General features: G+C 45.3%; 2 protein-coding genes across 10 annotated transcripts; both read left to right on the top strand.

Moving 5' to 3' along the window:
- Window positions 1-4,134: 4,134 nt before the first annotated feature.
- On the top strand, window positions 4,135-12,036 carry LOC123071245 (TOM1-like protein 6). Of its 9 annotated transcripts, none has more exons than XM_044494770.1 (12): window positions 4,135-4,441; window positions 5,327-5,405; window positions 5,596-5,694; window positions 6,605-6,718; window positions 6,897-7,045; window positions 7,152-7,233; window positions 7,353-7,438; window positions 7,612-7,839; window positions 7,910-9,660; window positions 9,733-9,838; window positions 10,536-10,623; window positions 11,746-12,036. In XM_044494770.1, exons 1-9 carry the CDS (start codon window positions 4,293-4,295, stop codon window positions 8,907-8,909), a joined length of 1,986 nt encoding a protein of 661 aa, XP_044350705.1. In that variant the 5' UTR covers window positions 4,135-4,292; the 3' UTR covers window positions 8,910-9,660; window positions 9,733-9,838; window positions 10,536-10,623; window positions 11,746-12,036. The 9 variants fall into 9 exon arrangements, with proteins under 9 accessions (XP_044350705.1, XP_044350706.1, XP_044350701.1 ...); XM_044494771.1 differs by having other exon boundaries at window positions 10,506-10,623; XM_044494766.1 differs by having other exon boundaries at window positions 10,536-12,036.
- Window positions 12,037-15,602: 3,566 nt separating this feature from the next.
- Window positions 15,603-18,938, top strand: LOC123067629 (putative receptor protein kinase ZmPK1). Its single transcript, XM_044490350.1, has 2 exons — window positions 15,603-16,007; window positions 17,829-18,938. The coding sequence occupies exons 1-2, from the start codon at window positions 15,603-15,605 to the stop codon at window positions 18,936-18,938; spliced, it is 1,515 nt and encodes a 504-aa protein (XP_044346285.1).
- The last annotated feature ends 303 nt before the right edge of the window (window positions 18,939-19,241 follow it).

Below are 19,241 nucleotides of genomic sequence, written 5' to 3'. Positions count from 1 at the left end.
GGCGGGCAGCTCATCGGGAGAGGAAGAAAGCTGGAAACGTCTATGGAAGCTGAATGTTCAACCCAAATTTCGAATCTTCTGGTGGAGGGTGATGAAAGGGTTCCTACCTGCCAAGGCGGAGCTCGCAAAGAGACACATAGGTAAGGATGTGATTTGTGCGATGTGTGGGCATGAAGAAGAGACACTGTTTCATTCCTTGGTTACCTGCACACATGCACAACTGTTCTGGGCAGAGGCACTCAGATTTTTTGGTTGCAACCCTCCTACGTTGCTACCTCTGACTTGGACTAGGGATCTCCTCGACCCCAACTTCATCGCAAAGGGGGATGCAGCCATTGTAATCTCGGTGATGTGGGCAATATGGAGCGACCGCAACAAGTACACTCATGGGGAGCGGCAGTACCAACCGATCAGGTCCATGGAGCTCATTCAGGAGCACCTGAGAGCCCTGAATATACCAGCCAACGACAAGATTGTACAGCGACAGAAAGAAAGATGGCAGGCCCCGGCAGAAGGTGTGGTGAAGCTAAATGTGGATGCTGCAACTGATGCTATGGGTCACAGAGCTGGGACGGCGGTAGTGGCAAGAAATCACAAAGGAGAGTTTCAGGGAGGGAGATATGTCTCATACGAGGGGCTGGCTGATCCATATGTGTGTGAAGCAATGGGGTGCAGAGATGCTATGTTGCTAGCTATGGACAGAGGATGGCCAAGGGTGGAGATCATATCAGATTGCAAACCAGTAGTAGATGACCGGAACGCCGGGATACACTGTTCGGTGGGTGGCCCTATCTTCAGAGAGATGTCCTCATATCTCTCGCTTTTTCAAGGGGTAGAGATTCAGCATAATTCCAGAGAGGCCAATGAAGCAGCTCATGTTTTGGCTACGTATGGTGTTACTACTGAGATGAGTAGCATGAACTTTTTTACTACCCCTGTATTCCTAAGTGCAGCTTTGCACTCGGATTGTGTACGGTCTATGAATGAATAAAATCGCCTACGGGCCGTATTTCAAAAAAAGTGAGCCGCCTTTTGCTAACGTACGGCGTATATGTATACTATAATTTGCCAAAGGTTCATATTGTCTTTTATACGTTTATCCAAGCAAGACTATTATAAAATTAGGATGAACAACTTTTGTGAGAATCAGGCGTAATCATGGTCTGCTAATGGTCCCATTCATATGGCCACGCAAACGCAGGTAAGAGGTGAAAACAACAATTGGTACCGTGAACGTGGTCCGTGGAGTTTGGAGTCTGAAACATGAAAATGAAATTTAGGGCGAAATGGTCGTCGTGTTATTGAGTGGCAGTGTTGGCCATGCTGTCAAATGCTGTGTTTTGTTAGTTAGCATGTGTGATCATTCGATATTGCCACTGCATATGTGAAGTGGTTGGTTGTTGCGCTACATAAATGAAGTGGACACGCGTTATTCCAGCTCAATCATATCCCTGCCACCACATATAGAATTGGTAGTTACGTAGGCATAGAGCTAGGCGATGATAAACCAAAGTACGTGCACACGAAGCTCCAAATGACATTTTCCATGTCGATTCAAGGTTACAAAACGAACAAAAGCTGCTACATGTCAATCTGAACGGCTGAAACTGCAAGAAAGAATTGTCACTCTCGCAAAGAGTGCCCATCTAGTTGAAACTTGTGGGACATGGTATTTTTTTAGCTGATCTTAGGTGAAACGGAGAACCTATTTCACTATTTCACTTTAGTAACCACATTGAAGCAACCACATATGAGTGCAAGGCATCATGTACGTTTCGTCAATGACACATGGATCTCCGACGATGAAGCCCACGTGTGACAGGTGGCCACAACCAACGGTGGGCCCAAGGTGTTCAACGTCGTCGCCCGGTTCCAAACTGAGGTGAGCCACCCTATCTGGTTCGGATTCCACAAGTATAGCTCAGCTTTGGTGCGTTGCAAGTTGTGGATGAGTCCGCCGCCGGGTGGCGCAATGAGATATGCATAATGGATGCAGTAGAGCGAGCAGTTCTCCTCCTCTGATCAAGTTTCAATCAGATCTATGTTGAGGCCGAGGGGGCCTATGCCCCCCTCTCCTCCTCCTTGGACCAAACTCAGATGTTTGGAGCTATTTATATGTTGTGTATTGTAACATCTAATTTTGTTCTAAACCAGATACTTAGGCTTAAGTTTGCCCAGGCTTCACAAATTTTTTAGCTCCGCCACTGAGTGCAACCTTTACAACATCTCTAGCAGACCCCTATTTTGCGAAACTGTAAACGTAATTTACATGTCGGGGGGGGGGGGGTCTATACAGGTTCAAAATCGACGTGACAGATCAGAAACTGTATCTAAAACCGTAAAATTAAAAAAACATGTTTTGTGCGAGAAATTTAATGGAAAAACTCGCCAGAGCATAGATCATTCTTTACTTAGGGGTAGATCGTTCGTACACAACATAGATATATATTTAAATAAAAGCTCGCCGCAGCTATGTTACCCTAGCACTAGACAAAATGGAGCTCACCGGAGCTCGTGTGGTAGCTGACTAGCGGCGACGCTTAATCGAAGTCGTTGTCGGAGGTGAGGTTGACGAAGATCCGCTCCTGCTCAGCGGCCTTGCGGCACCACTCCTCCTTGTTCTCCTCCCGCGCACCGCGCGCTAGCAACGCAGGCAAAATGGCGTCCGCCTCCGCCGGGGGAAGGAAGTCCTCCGGCCTGAAGACGCCACCAGCACGTCGCTCCGCCCCGCCTCGGCCTCCGGCTCCCTCTTCACCGGGAGGAGCCCCTCTAGCTCCCTCTTCATCGGGGAGAGGAGCGCGAGCTGGACGCCCCGAAGGAGTTGTCAGTGCCAGAGAAGAGGCGCGCGCGCGCGTGGTCGTACTCCTCCGTCTCGCGGCGGAGGGGCGACGGCGGCGGTGACCGCCCGTGGCGTGTGTACCGTAAGGCGGTGCGCTTCCGCGCCGTGTCGGATCTGACGCAACGCGCCCGCTCAGGGTCGTCGTTGTCACGGCGGGCAGAGTTGGCCATCGCGGGCGGCGGATTTGAGGCGCGGGCGACGAATCTGAGGCACCAGCGGTGAGGGATTGGGGATTTTCGCGGCGATGGAGGGATAGGGTTCGGGCCCGTATCCAGTAGCCAAAAAAAACAGACGAAAAAAACCAGGTGAAAAATCGAACCGGGAGCACGGTTTTTTCCCTTTCGGAAAGAGGCACGCCCGTGCCTCTCGTGGAAGCAAACCCATGACTATCGTGGAAGAAAAAAAAACAAAAAACGCGTTTTTTTTTCGTTTCCGAGAGGCACGGCCGTGACTCTCGCGAAAGCAAAACCGTGACTCTCGCGAAAGAAAAATAAATAGAGAACATGTATTTTTTTCCATTCCGAGAGGCACGGCCGTGACTCTCGCGAAAGCACAACCGTGCCTCTCGCGAAAGCAAAAACGTGACTCTCGCGAAAAAAAACAGAAAACACGTTTTGTTTTTCCCTTTCCGAGAGGCATGGCCGTGACTCTCGCGAAAGCACAACTGTGCCTCTGGTGAAACAGAAAAAAAAACAGAAAACACGTTTTGTTTTTCCCTTTTCAAGAGGCACGGCCGTGACTCTCGCGAAGCACAACCGTGCCTCTCGCGGAAGCAAAACCTCTCGGGAAAGAAAAAAAACAGAAAACGCGTTTTGTTTTTCCCTTTCCGAGAGGCACGGCCGTGCCTCTCGCGAAAGCAAAACCGTGACTCTCGGGAAAGAAAAAAAACAGAAAAAGCGTTTTTTCGCGTACAATTTTTTTTTCAATTTTTTTTTGATCGAAAAGCTAAGAAAGACGGGTGAAAAAACAAAACGTCGAAAAAACCCTGTTTAAAAAGCCAAAAACACGTGCGAAAAATAAATAAAATAAAATCCGGATGAAGTGTCCAGAGCACGACACATGGCGAATGGCTGAAAGCGCGCCAAGTGACGCTGATCGTTGCGAGGCTCCCGAAAGAGCGCTCGTTAACCAGTTGCTCCCGAAAAAGGTTGACCCTTTGACCAAGATTACCACCTTAAACTTGGGCTGCTAGGACTGTGTGGGCTCCAGCCCATCCGTCAGGACTGAAGCAAATTTACGAGACGGTGACAGATAAGAAGATAGTGCCATTTTGTTCAGGTTTAGCCATGCCTTCATCCGCTTCGCTGCGCCCGTCCTCGTCAAAAGAAACCGACAACCAGATTTTTTTACAACAAATCCCCTTCCTTCGCTAATAACGGCGCCACCGGTATAGTTGCTGCTCGTCCCTCGGGAGCGCCGCGCGGAAACCCTAAGCCAGCCAGCCGGCGAGGCGATGTACCCGGCGGGGGCCATGGTGGCGGCCGCGGCGGCGCCGGCGCGCCAGGCGGCGTCGCGGGTCGACAAGGCCACCAGCCACCTGCTCATGGGCCCCGACTGGGCCGTCAACCTCGAAATCTGCGACATCATCAACGCCGACGTCTGGTGGGTGATTCCCTTCCGCCGCCCTCCCCTTCCTAGAGCCCCTCTCTCTGTGCCTGTGCGTTGCTGTTTCAGTTCCTGCGTGCGGAATTAGGTGCTGAGTTTTGATGATTTTGGGCTTAGGAGTCGAGCCTTTAGTGGGTTATATAGTGTTGGCTTGTTCAATCGCTCCCTGTTCTGGCAGAAATTGGGGTTTATTTTTGGTGTTGCGATGGGAGGAGGCAATTTGGGCAAGGGGATCCAAGATGAGCTTTAGCTTCTGGTGTAGGATGTAATGGTCTAGTGGTGAATCGACTGCAGCTTAGCTTGAACGCTTATCGCGAACTCGGCCTTTGCCCTTTCGTAAACTGTTGCTAAGAGACCTTATTATGGTCATGAAGCGGGGGATGGCTTCTGAAGGGCCATGGCCAAAGGCCAAAGCTAGGGGTAATAGAGCTTACTTCGTACATCTCACGGTGAATCATAATGATGAGGGGAACAAAGCATGGGGGAATTTGTGATTATGGTAAAGACTAAAGTGTTTCCAAAATTCATCATGCCAATTCTATCCGACTTGCATTATAGTGATCATTATTAGTATGAAAAAGACCTCTGGGGTCCTATACCAATGACAATCATGGTACAGACATAACCAGATTGAAATATCACATTTGCCTAGAGGTGTACTATGCGGGCATTGGAATCGTACCTTGCATCTGCTTTTAGCACATTTATTCCTGGATGAAATTTAACTGTAAATATATTTTGCACCTTTTTCACTTCTACTTATGCAGTATGTGAACATTTGCATTCCATTGATAATATTAATATTATACTTAAATAAATAATGTTTTTTCTAGTCCAAGTAGCTGTCTGCCTACCATGCTAATTTGTAAACACCTTAATCAGGCAAACAAAAGATGTGGTAAAGGCAGTGAAGAAGCGATTGCAACATAAGGATCCGAAAGTTCAATACTATGCTTTGACGGTATGTGCTGCAATGACGCCATGTTGTGCTCTGTAAAATTTCTTTTTGGAACACCCATTTAGTTTGAATCTACTGCAAATGTTGTTACTTCTCATATGTTTGTTTTAGCTTCTGAGAGCATATCTTTTCTTTGCTACAAGATTTGAAGATACTGTTGGTCCTGCTCATATTAGTTACAATTTTTTTGCAGTTATTGGAGACGATGATGAAGAACTGTGGAGAATATGTTCAGTTTGAAGTCGCTGAACAGCATGTTCTGCAAGAAATGGTTAAAATAATCCAAAAGAAGGTTTTTTTTTACTTCCCTCCTTCCTTTTCTTGCGCTTATCCTTACCCAACACATAAAGTCTAATTCTGTAAGACGATTATTTTAGCCTGAATAGTTCTCAATGGCATCTTATCTGTCTTGTATGATTGTATAAGTTGAGAACATACTAAATAGTCTGTAACATTCAGAACCTCATGGGTACACTAATCCTTTGTTCTTAGTCACTCGTTTTAGTGGGTTTTCACTGGTTCTCTTCTCGAATAAGTAGCCTGAACTACTTTACCCAGGCATGGTTAATTGTTCAATATCCTACTTCAAATTTAAGTTCATGCAGTTATCAGAACCCTCCTATAACATATTAAGGTTATGACGATCGATTTCTGTGCAGCACTAAATAATATCTCGTCCACCATTTTCACTTGCGCAATTTTTTTCTAGTTGAGTTAGCCATGATTGTTGTAGTACTCCCTCCGGTCTTTTTTACTCTGCATATAAGAATTGTCTGAAGTCAAGCTTAGTAAAGTACTAAAGTTTGACCATATTTATATGAAAAATATATCAACATCTACAACACTAAAGTTACGCAACATGAAAATTAAATTCATGACGCACGTAGTGACGATATTGATTTCGTATTGTGAATGTTGATATTTTTTTCTGTAAAGTTGATAAAACTTTACGAAGTTTGACTTGAGACAAGTCTTATATGCGGAGTAAAAAGGACTGGAGGCCGGAGGGAGTGCGTTATCTCTGATCGTTACCACACAATGGCTGACAATTGCACTATTTTCGTAGCATCATGCTATTTGTTTTGTGGAAGATCCATTGCCAGCTTGCACTTGTGATTAAATTCTACAGTATTCTATTTTCTCTGATGATTAGAGATGCCAGTAATAAGATTACAATCTTTGCCTTTCCGAATTCCTTTCAGAACGATATGCAAGTAAGGGATAAGATATTATTACTTTTGGACTCCTGGCAAGAAGCATTTGGTGGACCTGGAGGTAAATACCGGCAGTATCACTGGGCATATCTTGAAGTAAAGGTAGGCAACTGATCCCCGTCTGTTCCCTAAAGAAGCAAAAATATATTTCCCTGTACTTGGTTCCAGAATCATATCCTGTTGTCAGCATACATGGTCATGCGATTGTGCAACACCGTTCTTTTTTTCATGGAAATTAGTCCTTTCAAAGTAATCATCTAATTGTGAAATTTTGTTACAGCGGACAGGTCTAGTGTTTCCAAGACGTCCCATAGATGCCCCACCAATACTTACTCCTCCTGCAATACACAATTCTCAAAACTATGGTTCACCTGGATATGCTGCAGGAAGTTTGAATGAGAGAATGTCCTCCGATGTTGATACTCTGAGGTGATGCCTATTTTTATCGTGCATTCGACTTCATTTGACTTGCTCAATTATCACCCAGTAACTCCATTTATATCATTATATGTGTTCTCCCCTTTCCCTGTTACAGTTTAGGAGACTTGAATAATATTCGAAATGTGACGGAGTTACTGAATGATATGGTGTATGCTTTGAACCCATCAGATCCAGAGGTAGTAAAAAGCCATCTCATCTGAATTTTTGACTTGTGCTCATCTATCATGAAATGATTGTAAATTTTTTTTTTAAGTTCATGCTGATGAATGGCCTCTTAAATTTCTTTTCAACCCAGGCCGTCAAAGATGAAATCATCACAGATCTCGTGAGCCAATGTCGCTCAAATCAGCAAAAGCTCATGCAGTTTGTCAGTTCGACAGGGTAAGTTATCAAAGTGTGTTCTGTAAATATTTGCTGTCCTTTTGTTTGTTGTACTAAAATGATCTTGCATGTTTTTTTTCTTCATATTCACTGTTAGGTGCACGTCATATATCTTGATACTGCAGTTAGCTTACAGTGATATTTGATATATTCATTTTACATTGTTTATTTAGGAACGAGCAGTTACTAAAGCAAGGTCTCGAAATAAATGATCGCCTACAAAATGTGCTTACAAAATATGATGCCATCGCTTCTGGTACTCATTTGGCAGTTGAAGCTCCCGTGAGGGAGACAATTGAGTCTCCTAGGGAGGATCCACCAGCAAAACCATCTTCATCTCCTATTGAACAAAATGACGCTTCCAATGAAGAGGAGGATGAGTTCGCTCGGCTGGCTCAAAGGTAGGTCCCATGGTATTGCTACTTGTACTTTCTTCACAAATATTAAGCTCCATGCTTTATCTGTCTGCAGAAAAAACAAATCTGTGATAAGTAGCGATGAGACGTCATCAAGCACAAGCACTGTGGACCTTGCCCTCGTACCCATTGATCTGCCAAGCTCAGAATCGCCACCTTCTGTTGCAAGCAATGCATTGGTTCCCCTTGATCCAGCTCCTGCCACTAGTAGTACTCAAACCAAAGAGCAGGATATGATTGACCTTCTAAGCCTCACTTTGTGCAGCCCTACTGATGAAACTTCTACAGATTCTTCAGCACAGGGTCAAAATGGCCTCCAGCAGCCTCCAGATGGGCAACAAAATCCTACTGGTATGCCCCAGTATCCTCCAACCAACCAGCCATACTCAGTAAACCAAGGATATACTCCACAGAATAGGAACTATGTTGCACCTTGGGCCCAAACTGGACCATATCCATCTCAAGCCCAGACCGGACCATATCCATCTCAAGCCCAAACCGGACCATATCCATCTCAAGCCCAAACCGGACCATATCCATCTCAAGCCCAAACCGGACCATATCCATCTCAAGCCCAAACCGGACCATATCCATCTCAAGCCCAAACTGGACCATATCCATCTCAAGCCCAAACCAGACCATATCCATCTCAAGCCCCAGCATACGCATCCGGATATCCAGTGCCACCTTGGGCGACACCTCCAACTGTCAATTCTAATCCTTTCCTGCCGGCTGCTTACCAAGAACAACTCCCCTCGGCAGCAACCACCTACGCAGCTCCCTCACCTTCATATAGCTCTCCTCCAGCCTCCCAGCCAATGCAACAGTACAGTTCTGTGGGTTCTTCAACAAGCAATGGTCTAACGATGCCTCAAGCTCCAAATGGGAATCATCAACCGAAGGATTCTTCAGCAGCGGCAAGCAAACCTTACTACATACTCGATAATTTGTTCAGTGATTTGATTGACTTGAAGAGCACCAGTGGTGGAAATAAGACTGGTACTAGTTTGGGTAGCTCAAATGGTGGCCAGCCTATGATTGGTGGAAAGAAATAAGTTGTCTCTAAATGGTACTAGTTTGTGGCTACTTGATTCAATGTACATTTGCTGTATATCTCTATTCCCTCTTTTACATGTTTGATTGCGTTGGTTAATTCGGTGGGTTCAGTTACATAGAGTAAGCTAGAACATTGGTGATGTACATAAATGATTAATTGCATCGAGTGGATTGTTACTTGTTGCGGACTTGCAACACGTAAAATATGCTGGCGTTTGGTTTCCCATGTCATGCATGTACCAATGGCAGGTACCAGTCGATCCTTTATCTGCAAAATTTGTGACCGTTCCTTTGTCACAGGGATCATCTGTCTCTTTAGGCCTCGTTTGGTTTCACCGAAACCCCCCGGGATCCCTGCCTTTTCCCCGGGCCGACAAACCACGAACAGAATAAACCCTGGAATTCTCACGATCGCGTTTGGACGCCCACGAGAAAGGGGTACCCCTGGCCTTTCCCCGGGAAAGGCTCCCACGAGTGCAGACGTCGGGGAGGAAACCCTCGCTCGTTCTGTCTTGCACTCGTGAACGACTGGCGGCGGCGACTGGAAGACCTTCCGTCCACCGCTCCTGCCTCCTCCGACCGGCGACTGCGACGCCCCCTGCCCTCCTCCCTTCGACGCTCTGCCCCTCCGGATGGGGCGACGGGACCGGGGTCGCCATCCTACTACTTCCCGGATCTCGTCTCCGCCCCCAAGATCTTCACCTTCCGATGACGACGACGGCCAGGAGATCATGCTCCTCTTCGTCCAAGGTTATCCCCTCCTCCTCTTCCACCCACCATTTTTTCCTAACCTGCTACACGCACTAACTTGCGCCTGTACAGATCCAAGAGTCTTCTCTCCTGTTTGAGTTTTGTATCACAAGAACCAATACGGAAGAACATCCATCGTTTGCAGTAGTGTTTCTACCTAACTATCCTGACCTCACAAGTGAGCACAACCACATATACCTCCTTGTGATGCTAATCTACACACAATGTTCTAGTATATTTCTGAAGGGGACTACTCAGCCTGTACTAGCTTTGTCCTAATTTTAACTTAGAATCTTTAATTAGGATAACTTGAAGTATGCTTGTCTTGCTTATAATAACGGTGTAGCATAAACATACCAGTTATTGGAATTCAATTGTGTTGATGAAAGTAGCATTAGTATCATGGTAACTGTTCAGTTTAAAATTACTCTCATTCAAATTCTTCCCTTTTGTACCAAGATATGGAACCAAGGTTTGAGCATATGTAATCTTGATAATTGGCCTTCGGTTTAAACTCTATGGACCCAAGGGGACATTCACTCCATTATCTCTATCCATTTTACACTTTTTGCGTACGCCATTGAGTTGATCTATTGTTGTCTTAACTTCAAGCTTTATTTGTAAAAAGTATGTTAGTGGCAAAGTTATTAAAAGATGAAACCATGTGCTATTAAGATTTTGAGTTTTCCTGAGGATTATTCAAAGAGAGAACAACATCTTATTATGTTTGGATCTGTTTGTTTGTGAAAGATGCATATAAATAAGAATATGTGCCAATATATATTATGACTTCTGAATTGATATTATCTTTTTGTAAAGAATTTTGACTTATGATGTGATTGCAGCAAAGCCAATTGATAGTATTATTGATGCAGTGCTGTTAAGTCATCAATTACTAATGTACTGTTAGAAAATGCCTTTACTGATTGAAGGAGAAAATTGCTACCAAGGAGAAAACATAAGGTATGTAATTTTGAAGTACCAATTTAGAGGTGCAGTTTTGTGTTTTCTTCCATTGGGCATTTTACAATTTGTTCATGAATTTGCACATGCTAACTATAAGCAGATGAATATCTTGTGGAGAAAACAGAGGGTGTATACAAATGAGTTCATGCTCTTGTCAGTTTTTCTTTGTGGAATTATCTTGTGTTTTTGTGTGAATGCATCTCTACAACTTTAGCTCCTTATGTCCACCATGTCGGCGCTGGTGGCATTGAACATGTCGACGATGGGGGCAGTGCCATCCTTGATGATTCAGTTCAGGATCTCCCACTTGGCGGCGTCCTTGGCGCTGTAGCTCTCTTTCGGGTTCAGCCCGCAGCCGACGGAGACGACCATGAACTTGCCGTATGTTGGAATAAACCCAAGTCCGCACCTAGTATATTTCTCTGCCATGGTAGGCACTTCTGTTTTGCTGCCATGCAGCGTTTTTAGCTAGTGTCTAGTTTTCAGTTTCAGTCTTTCTTCAGTCAATCTATTAGCGAGTTTAGCTAGAGTAGTTAGTCGCCAGGAGCGATTCTGGCGTCCACTCTGATCGCTTGTGGGATGGATTTTTTTTCAGTTGTAGCTCATTTTTCATTAGCTGATACCTTCAGTTATCGTATACCAATGTCCTTCTCTGAGCCCCCTTTTCAGTTGCAGCTTTGAATAAATTCAGTGAATTTAGTTTCATGACGAGATTATACAAAGTGAAGCAGTTGGTTAGTAGTAATCCTTTAAACATTATACAATATCAAGGAGAAAAGCTCTGACGAGCTTGTCATTAGTGCCATCCGGTGCATATTATTCTGAACATTATACAATATTACAATTGGAATAGTTTTTATACAATTGAAAAGCTCTGAAGGCTATTTTCAAACTAGTTTCAGTCTAACATTCGTTTCTTGCGAAATGATGGCTTTCATGCCGTGGTCATCTAGGAATTAAAGAGAACAATATTATACATATAAGAACACAAACAGGTGTGTGCTTATTATGTTTGCATCTATTTCATTGGGAACATGGATATAAATAAATATATGTGCTTATATATAGTTTAAAATTTATATTGTATAGTGACTACGTTGTTGTTTTTTTGCTTTGCAGGTTTCCTAAAGCTAGCCAATGAAATGCTTCAAAGAAGTTGATCTTGGAAGTTTCAGTAGTGACTATCCCAGCAGCAACACATTTTGGCATGGATGATTTACACAGATACATGTTAATAATGGAAGTAAATGATTATCCTTGCTGGATTTCTACCTTAGTAAGCATTTCCGCTGTTAAACCATGATTAGCACGCTAAATTTATTCGCAGTGCCGTTATTTGTGCGACTGAACATGTATAACTTATGGTCAGCGTGTTTAATGTGGATTGAAGTGTTTTATTTTTTTACTGTTTATGCTTGTTTCGTGTTTTCCTGTGTTTTCTTTGTCATTCCTGAAGTTTGCAATGAAATTAGAGAAAAAATTTAGTTACTTTTGAACTAATATAATATTTTTGTAAAAAAGACAGTGTTATTTTTCATGGCTTTTGAATATTATAATGTTTTATAAGAAATTTGATACTTTTCTGACAATTTTCTGAACGGGATTCCTCCCCTGCCCCTCATCTCCAAACTCACGTGGGGGCCTCCCCGTGGTGGGAGAGGGATCCCCTATGGCCATGGAAAACCCCCCTCGTGGGATTACTACCCTGGGATACTTTCCCTTGCAACCAAATGAGGCCTTAGTGTTTGCCTCAGAATCATCTCTCACTCCTTTGATCTTCTATGGATTGTTCTTAGTTCTTGAGGTTCCTAACCTTGATGTGGTTTGCTGTGGGTAATGTTATGTCAAATACTCAAATTGTCACAGAGATCACATGTCTCTGAGTAAATTGCAAAAAACCACCACAATTGGGTCAAAGTTTTCAATGCTTCAGAAAAAACCCACCAGAAAACATACATTTTGGTGGTTGTTTGATGACATTTGCACAATTGTGGTGGTTTTTTTCAATTTACTCTGTCTCTTGTCCATGGTTGCAGGCCTGGAACCATTGGTTTGTTATATGCCAAAAAGAAAAGAAAAAAAATGATTAGCGTTTAGGCTATGGTACTTGTTTTCTAATAGCAGCAGTGCAGCACAGTCGCCAAACCGGCAGCCCCTAAAATCGTTTTGGAGTGCACTCTAGAATATTTTGGAGGTTGCCAAGCCTATATGCAGACTTAGATTTCCTAAATCGCAGCCTATATATTATTTTCCCCTATCTGTCTTTTTATCTTGTACTCAAAATTTCTACTTCTATTTGGCACAGATTGACAACCAAACTTTGGCCGGATCAACACGAAACACTTGCACAACATTGTAAACTAGATAGTTCATTTTTGTATGGGGGCAAAATTCGTCGCTTATTGATTTGTATATATATGTATCAACATTTTAGAGAAGGGGGATGTCGAGAAGCGATATTTCCATACACAACTAGACTAGTAGATAACTAAACTAGATGTCACGGGGCGAGCCTTCCTGGACTTGACAGTGAACAACAACCTTGGGAATAGTATTCTTCAGTGTATATACCTTGCCAATGTACGAGGACACGTTCGTAGAATTTGCCGGCGTTGGCTGCGGCCTTGGAGTCGCAGGCGTGGGTGTCTGCCTCCAATACCGGCGAGGCACCCTCCTTAGCCTCGAGGGTGACGACACGTTCCTAGATGATGCGCTTCCTCTTGGTGTCCATCGTCGACGCAATGTAGAACTCTGTCCAACCCGTGTTCACGTCGAAGACTGTGGCGGGGCGGGTGTCCTAAGGCTTCCTAGAGGCGAGGGAGGGGCGCTGGCTTTGGCGCAGCTACGACATGACGAGCAGCATGGCGGGTGTCTCAAGTCTCACTATGGGTGAGGGCGCGACATTGCCACGGCGCCGGACGATCGTCTTGCAGGACTCCGCACGCATACATTGATCCTCGTCATTTACTCTAGGATCTTGATGTTGGACCATCTTGTCGGCAAAATCATGCTCCTTCTTAGCGGCGGCGTCATCCTCCCCAACATGCTCCATTGCAGTTCCTTTGTGGAGGCCGACGGAGGGCCGTGACGGTGCTTCTCCAAATAGGGCTGAGAGTGGCATGGCTTCGACAGAGGAAATGGTGCGAATGGATGTGGGGAGGGGAGGAGTGGCGATATAGGCATCGGCGACTGGCTTTTCTTAAGCGCACAAAGGGAATGTGTGCGGGTGGCAGGAAATATCGTGTGAAAGGGCAGGGTAACAGGGAAAATGTAGCGGTAACGTGCGCGAAGTGGGTGGAAACATAGCGGCTCCCATAAAGGGCATGTTTCTGGGAAGGGGGGCTCACCTATGGGACTAGTAACGCTGGCGGGTTGGGTTTTGAGTATACTCTAAAACAACCTCCAACCTCCAAATATAGAGGTAGTTTTGGCGAAAAGCGGAATGTTGTATATTAGATAAAACTAACCCTTACAAAAACTTCATTACGAGAATAAGAAATTACATGTAAGCCCTTGAAAAATCGGACCATCTTCCTTCTGCATCCACCGGTAATGTGCCCTGAGAAAAGCTCTTTGCTACCTATGGGCCTTTATCTTAGCGGAGCAGTTTTGTTGAAAACCATGAGCTTGAAGAAGCAGCGGTCGGGAAGTCGTCGATTTAGACCAACAATTGTCGGCGATCACGATCTAGACATATCACCATCTTGGAGAAGCTAGCACTAAGGGGGGCTAGAATATAATCCCAACTCCAGCAAGATAGGAAGGGGCACAAACCTCGCAAGTTCCTCCACGGAGCCCCATCTGGCTAAACTTCATTAGACGAAGAATGAACCGGAGAACAAAAGCATGGCACGACATCATCCCCTCCATAGGGCGCCACCGACCACCTAGACAAAACAAAGACAAAAGGACAAGATCACCCCCCCCCACCACCACCACCTCACCGGCGGCAGAATGCACCTAGAAGCAAGGGGAACTGGCGGCAATGGGGCCTTAGGAGGAAACCCTAGCGTTTCTTCTCAGGAGCTGGAGGCGGCTGCGGCTGGTTCCATAACTTTAGTTAGGTTTGGTTCCCCGGAGGGGGGAGGGGGGCTACTTTGCCAGTAAGAGTGGCCGGTTTTTGGTTTGAAGTACTACACTCTAGAACAATCCCAACCTTCAAATATAGGGGCTGCACCTCAGTTTTTGGAGTGCGCTCCAAATATTTGGAAGACGGGGTGTGTGGACCAAGAATTTGCTAGAGTACATTTTTGCCACTCTAACCTCCATTTCGACTGTTATTATTGAGTTCTGACTTTTTTGTTTAGAGAATATGTAAGGAAGTCAATAATAACCTCTGGGCCTAGGCCAAATAATCATTGAATATTACCATTTCTGCTAGAAAACGTTAAAAAAAACAATGTACCATTCAAAAGCTCTCTACAACGATTCTTTCGTTTTCAAAAGAAAAACACGACCTGATAGTTTTTGGTTTTTCCATAGTTAATGCAATGCAATTCCTTGAAGGCACTTCTCTCTTTTTCAAAAGAAAAACACGACCTGATAGTTTTTAGTTTTTCCATAGTTAATGCAATGATGCAATTCCTTGAAGGCACTTCTCTCTTGTGATTCTCATCGAGCTTGTACGTGGTATTTCTCCTCCGTAGAACCAACGTTAGAATTGCAATCTACTTTGGTGCATGCACTTCCTAGAGTGCTAGTAATTAATGAGCAAATCCTTTTTTTGAAAATGGGATCTTGGACCCCTTGCCGTTTCTAAGCAACCCATAAATTACTTCTTTTAGGGGTATAGGGAACCCATAAATTACATTACAGAACTAATCCTGCTACCAAATTCAAATTTCAACAGCTAAATCCCCTCTCCTCATACGCGAGTCTTCACCACAATCTAAATAAATACACGGGCAACCACATCGAAATCTACTCATTTTGATATCCCCTACCCAAACTTAACGATAAAATACAGAGAGATCACAATGAGCCCCGGGTGCACCTGGGGTGCGCTGCTCCTCGCCGCGCTCCTCCTGCAACCCGCGCTCTCGTCGCCGGATTTCCGTGTCGGCGCCCGGTTCGCCGTGCGTCTGCCCGGAGCCTACCAGCCGGGCTTCACGGGGCGGACCACGGTGCTCGAGGCGGCCGGCCAGCGGCAGCCCCGCTTCGCCGCGGCCGTGAGCGCGGAGGCCGGCACGGGAGGAGGGTACCTGTGCTCTCTCGTCGTCCTGCTGGCCAACGTCACGGTCTGGGCTTCGGGTCGTCCCGACCAGGAGTTCGCGGCGCGGGCTGTCTGCCAGCTCGAGCTCACGGCGGACGGGCAGCTGCGGCTGACGGACGGCGCCATGGCCGTCGTGTGGTGGTCCGGTACGGCGGGGCAGGGCGCCAAGGTGATACGCCGTCTCCTCTTTCCATCGTGTTCCATCATTTGTTTGATCGAGTTCTTGCTAGCGTGGTTTTTTGAATTGTTACGCTGAAATTTCTCATTTCTTAGTGCTAAATGTTAACACGATTGGAAATTTAAAATATCAAGATTCCTAATGCCTAATGCATCGGGGTATAAGCAGTGCATGTTCATGTTGAAGATGGAACTGTGCATCGGCATTCGGCAATAGCCAATAGGAATCATCCGGGGCTACGTGTCTGTCTACACACGTGCCTCGAAGAACCCATGGCATATGTCTGTGAATTCAGAATTGCTAGGCAACATGAACTAGCTACCAGATTAAAACATGTTCTCCAGATGCTAACTAGCACTCCAGGCAAAAACACTTTTTGGATATGTTCGGTATAAAAAACAATTCTAGATACATTTTTTGATTGGGCAATTGTAAGTACATGTTCTATTTTATAAGGCGCGAAACCATAACGGATATGGTCGAAACCGGCTATACGAGTATTTTGAAAAAGGCGCGGGAAATGCCAAAGTAGAAAGAAATCTTTAAATTTGTTGGGCTGAAATAGAAAAAATCTTATTCAAAAGCAAAATGAGGCTTCAATAACTACCAGGCCATGTATATAAATTTTATTCTAGCATTAATGGGTTTCATTAATATATAAATGAAAATAATATCCCTGCCATTCATTGTGCTGTAGAATGAGTACACTCTTAAGCTAACTGAATGTTCAAATCTTGAGCTCTTTTGAGTTGCTCCTAAACTGGTATGAGTCATTCGTTTTCTATGGTGGCTAATAGTATTAGTATTAGTTCCCTCTTGGGACATCATATGCTTTCGAAATATCATTTATGGTTAATATGGACTTTGTTCTTCTACAAATAAGGAAGTAAATTACAACGTTTCTAAAGCACAACAATAAATAAGGAAGGTATACAAATGCACATTAAATGATATTATTTCTAATATTAATTATTGAAGTAATTTAGACATATTGTATGCTTGTACCGTTTGTCACACATATACATATATGATATATGCATGCTTTAAGTACAAAAACATAAAATTTACACACATACATAGATTCCTAAAATATTTGTATGAAAAAATGCCAAGTATATCACTTGTACAAATCTATTGTGTGGTGAAAGTAAAATATGTATGTATGTATGTATGTATGACATATATACTGCATTTTCTTTGAGACAAACATATATACTGCATATGAAAACCACCATATTTTAGGAAGGAGTGGTCAGTAAATCTTTCAAAATTTGTATTTTCAATAAGTTACACTTGACATGTTTATAGAGAACATATCATGTGTTCCTGATACTCCAAAAACCAAAAATCACTCCATTAAAGTTGTGAAAAAAATTCTGATTTTTTAGCACACATATAGATTATGAATCTGCCATGGCACAAAAATTTAAATATTAGTATGATACACAGCTAGAGAAATGCAAAAAAAGAAAAAAAAAGTTTCAGGGTGATAGTGGCAATGGACTAAATTCTTGCGCGCAATTTGAATTTGCTATATACAGCAAGCATTTTTCAAAACCTCACTATAGTGATTTTAGGAGAAGCAGAGTACCCCAAGGCTGGGAACACATGAAATCCCAAAACAAATAAAACGCCCCGGGCCTGGGCCTGGGTGCCTGGGCCCCTGACGAAACGTTTTTGTTTACGTAGGCAAATTTGTCTGAAGAAAAAACTAAGCCAAATTTCCTCTTCTTCGTGTCAAAAAAGAAGAAACGAATTCTCCACTTCTCATCGCAACTGATTTTCTGATTTCCTCTTGCGGCACATGCACAGGTTCTGCGCTTGGATTCCAAAACCGGCAACCTCCGTCTCCTGGACGACAAGAAGCATACGGTATGGCAAAGCTTCGACAAGCCCACGGACAAACTCCTGCCGGGCCAGTGGCTCCGGGTGCCCTCGTACTTCACCGTGTCCCCGGCGAAGATTTCTTCGCCATTCTACAGCGTCGAGCTCGACACCGACAAGATTGGCGCCTACATCTACTTCGGAGAGCAAAAGTACTCCTACTGGGAGCTGGCCCCCAACAGCAACCAGGCCATGGCGTTCGCGGGAATGGACGAGTCGGGGCTGACGATGTACGACCAGCGGCGGCGACCCGTCGCGAAAATCTCGCCGGCGGTGAACAAAGGGCCGGTCAGGTTCCTGGCGCTGGGAGACGATGGCAGCCTGGGGCTCTACGCCTACGACAGCCGTCACGGGAACTTCACGCCCTCGTACGAGGCGCTGGCGTTCTGCGACCTCCCCCTCGCCTGCGGCGTCCTCGGCGTCTGCTCCCTCTCCGGGAGCTGCCGCGACTTCGCCGCGCGCGGCGTCCGGCCGGCGCAGGGCGGCACCCTCTGCAACGCGACGGCGACCAGCTCCGACGCTCTCCACGACATGGTGGAGGTGAGGGGCGTCACCACCGTTCTGAGGGCCGACTCGCCGCTCACCAACGTGCCGGTGCAGCAGTGCGTGGACCTGTGCCTGCGCGACTGCTCATGCGCCGCCGCGCTCCACGTGAAGGACGACGCCGTCGCCGGCAGCGGCGTCTGCTCCCACTACGAGCTGACGGCCGGGGCGAGGGAGGTGATCGGCGGAGAGGATGGCCAGCGGCACAGCTACTGGGTGAAGGTTCTCAAGGGGAGCAAGAGCAACTGCCGGGAAGACGAAGAGGATTACGATGCCAGAAACGAGGCGCTCAACAAGATCCTGATCATCTTCGGCGTAGTGGATGTGATCGGCCTGCTCTTGTTTGGCGGGCTCTGCGTGTACTTCATCTGCCTTCGTGGGCGCACCGCCGACGAGCACGTCTGCGAAGAAGATGGAGAAGCAGCAGGCCACGACAGAGGAGCCGCGGAGCCAGATCGCAATGCTAACAACAGTGGAGCTGTACAAGACTCATAGAAGCTGATGGATGAAATCAACTGTGGCACAAGCATTATAGCAAGTAATATTGGGCATCGGCTAAGCTGAGCGCGCAAACCACATCTCTGACTTTAGCTCAGCACTTCATAGCTGGAGAACCTTTGAGACTCGAAAGTTTGAACCCATGAATTGATAACTTGAAAACTCTGGACTTGAATTTTTATGAAAAAATGGTAGAAAGTCAAAACTTTAACTCGATAGTTTGACCATGTGTAACTTCCATGCACTTACTAAGAGCATCTACAACCGCAGGATGTAAATCCAGGCCCTCAAACGCGGGCA

This window comes from Triticum aestivum, chromosome 3B (genome assembly GCF_018294505.1).
Source record: "Triticum aestivum cultivar Chinese Spring chromosome 3B, IWGSC CS RefSeq v2.1, whole genome shotgun sequence".
In the NCBI taxonomy this organism is placed as follows: Eukaryota; Viridiplantae; Streptophyta; class Magnoliopsida; order Poales; family Poaceae; genus Triticum; species Triticum aestivum.
Note: the sequence above shows the minus strand (reverse complement) of the source record. Positions and strands in the feature narration are given on the sequence as shown.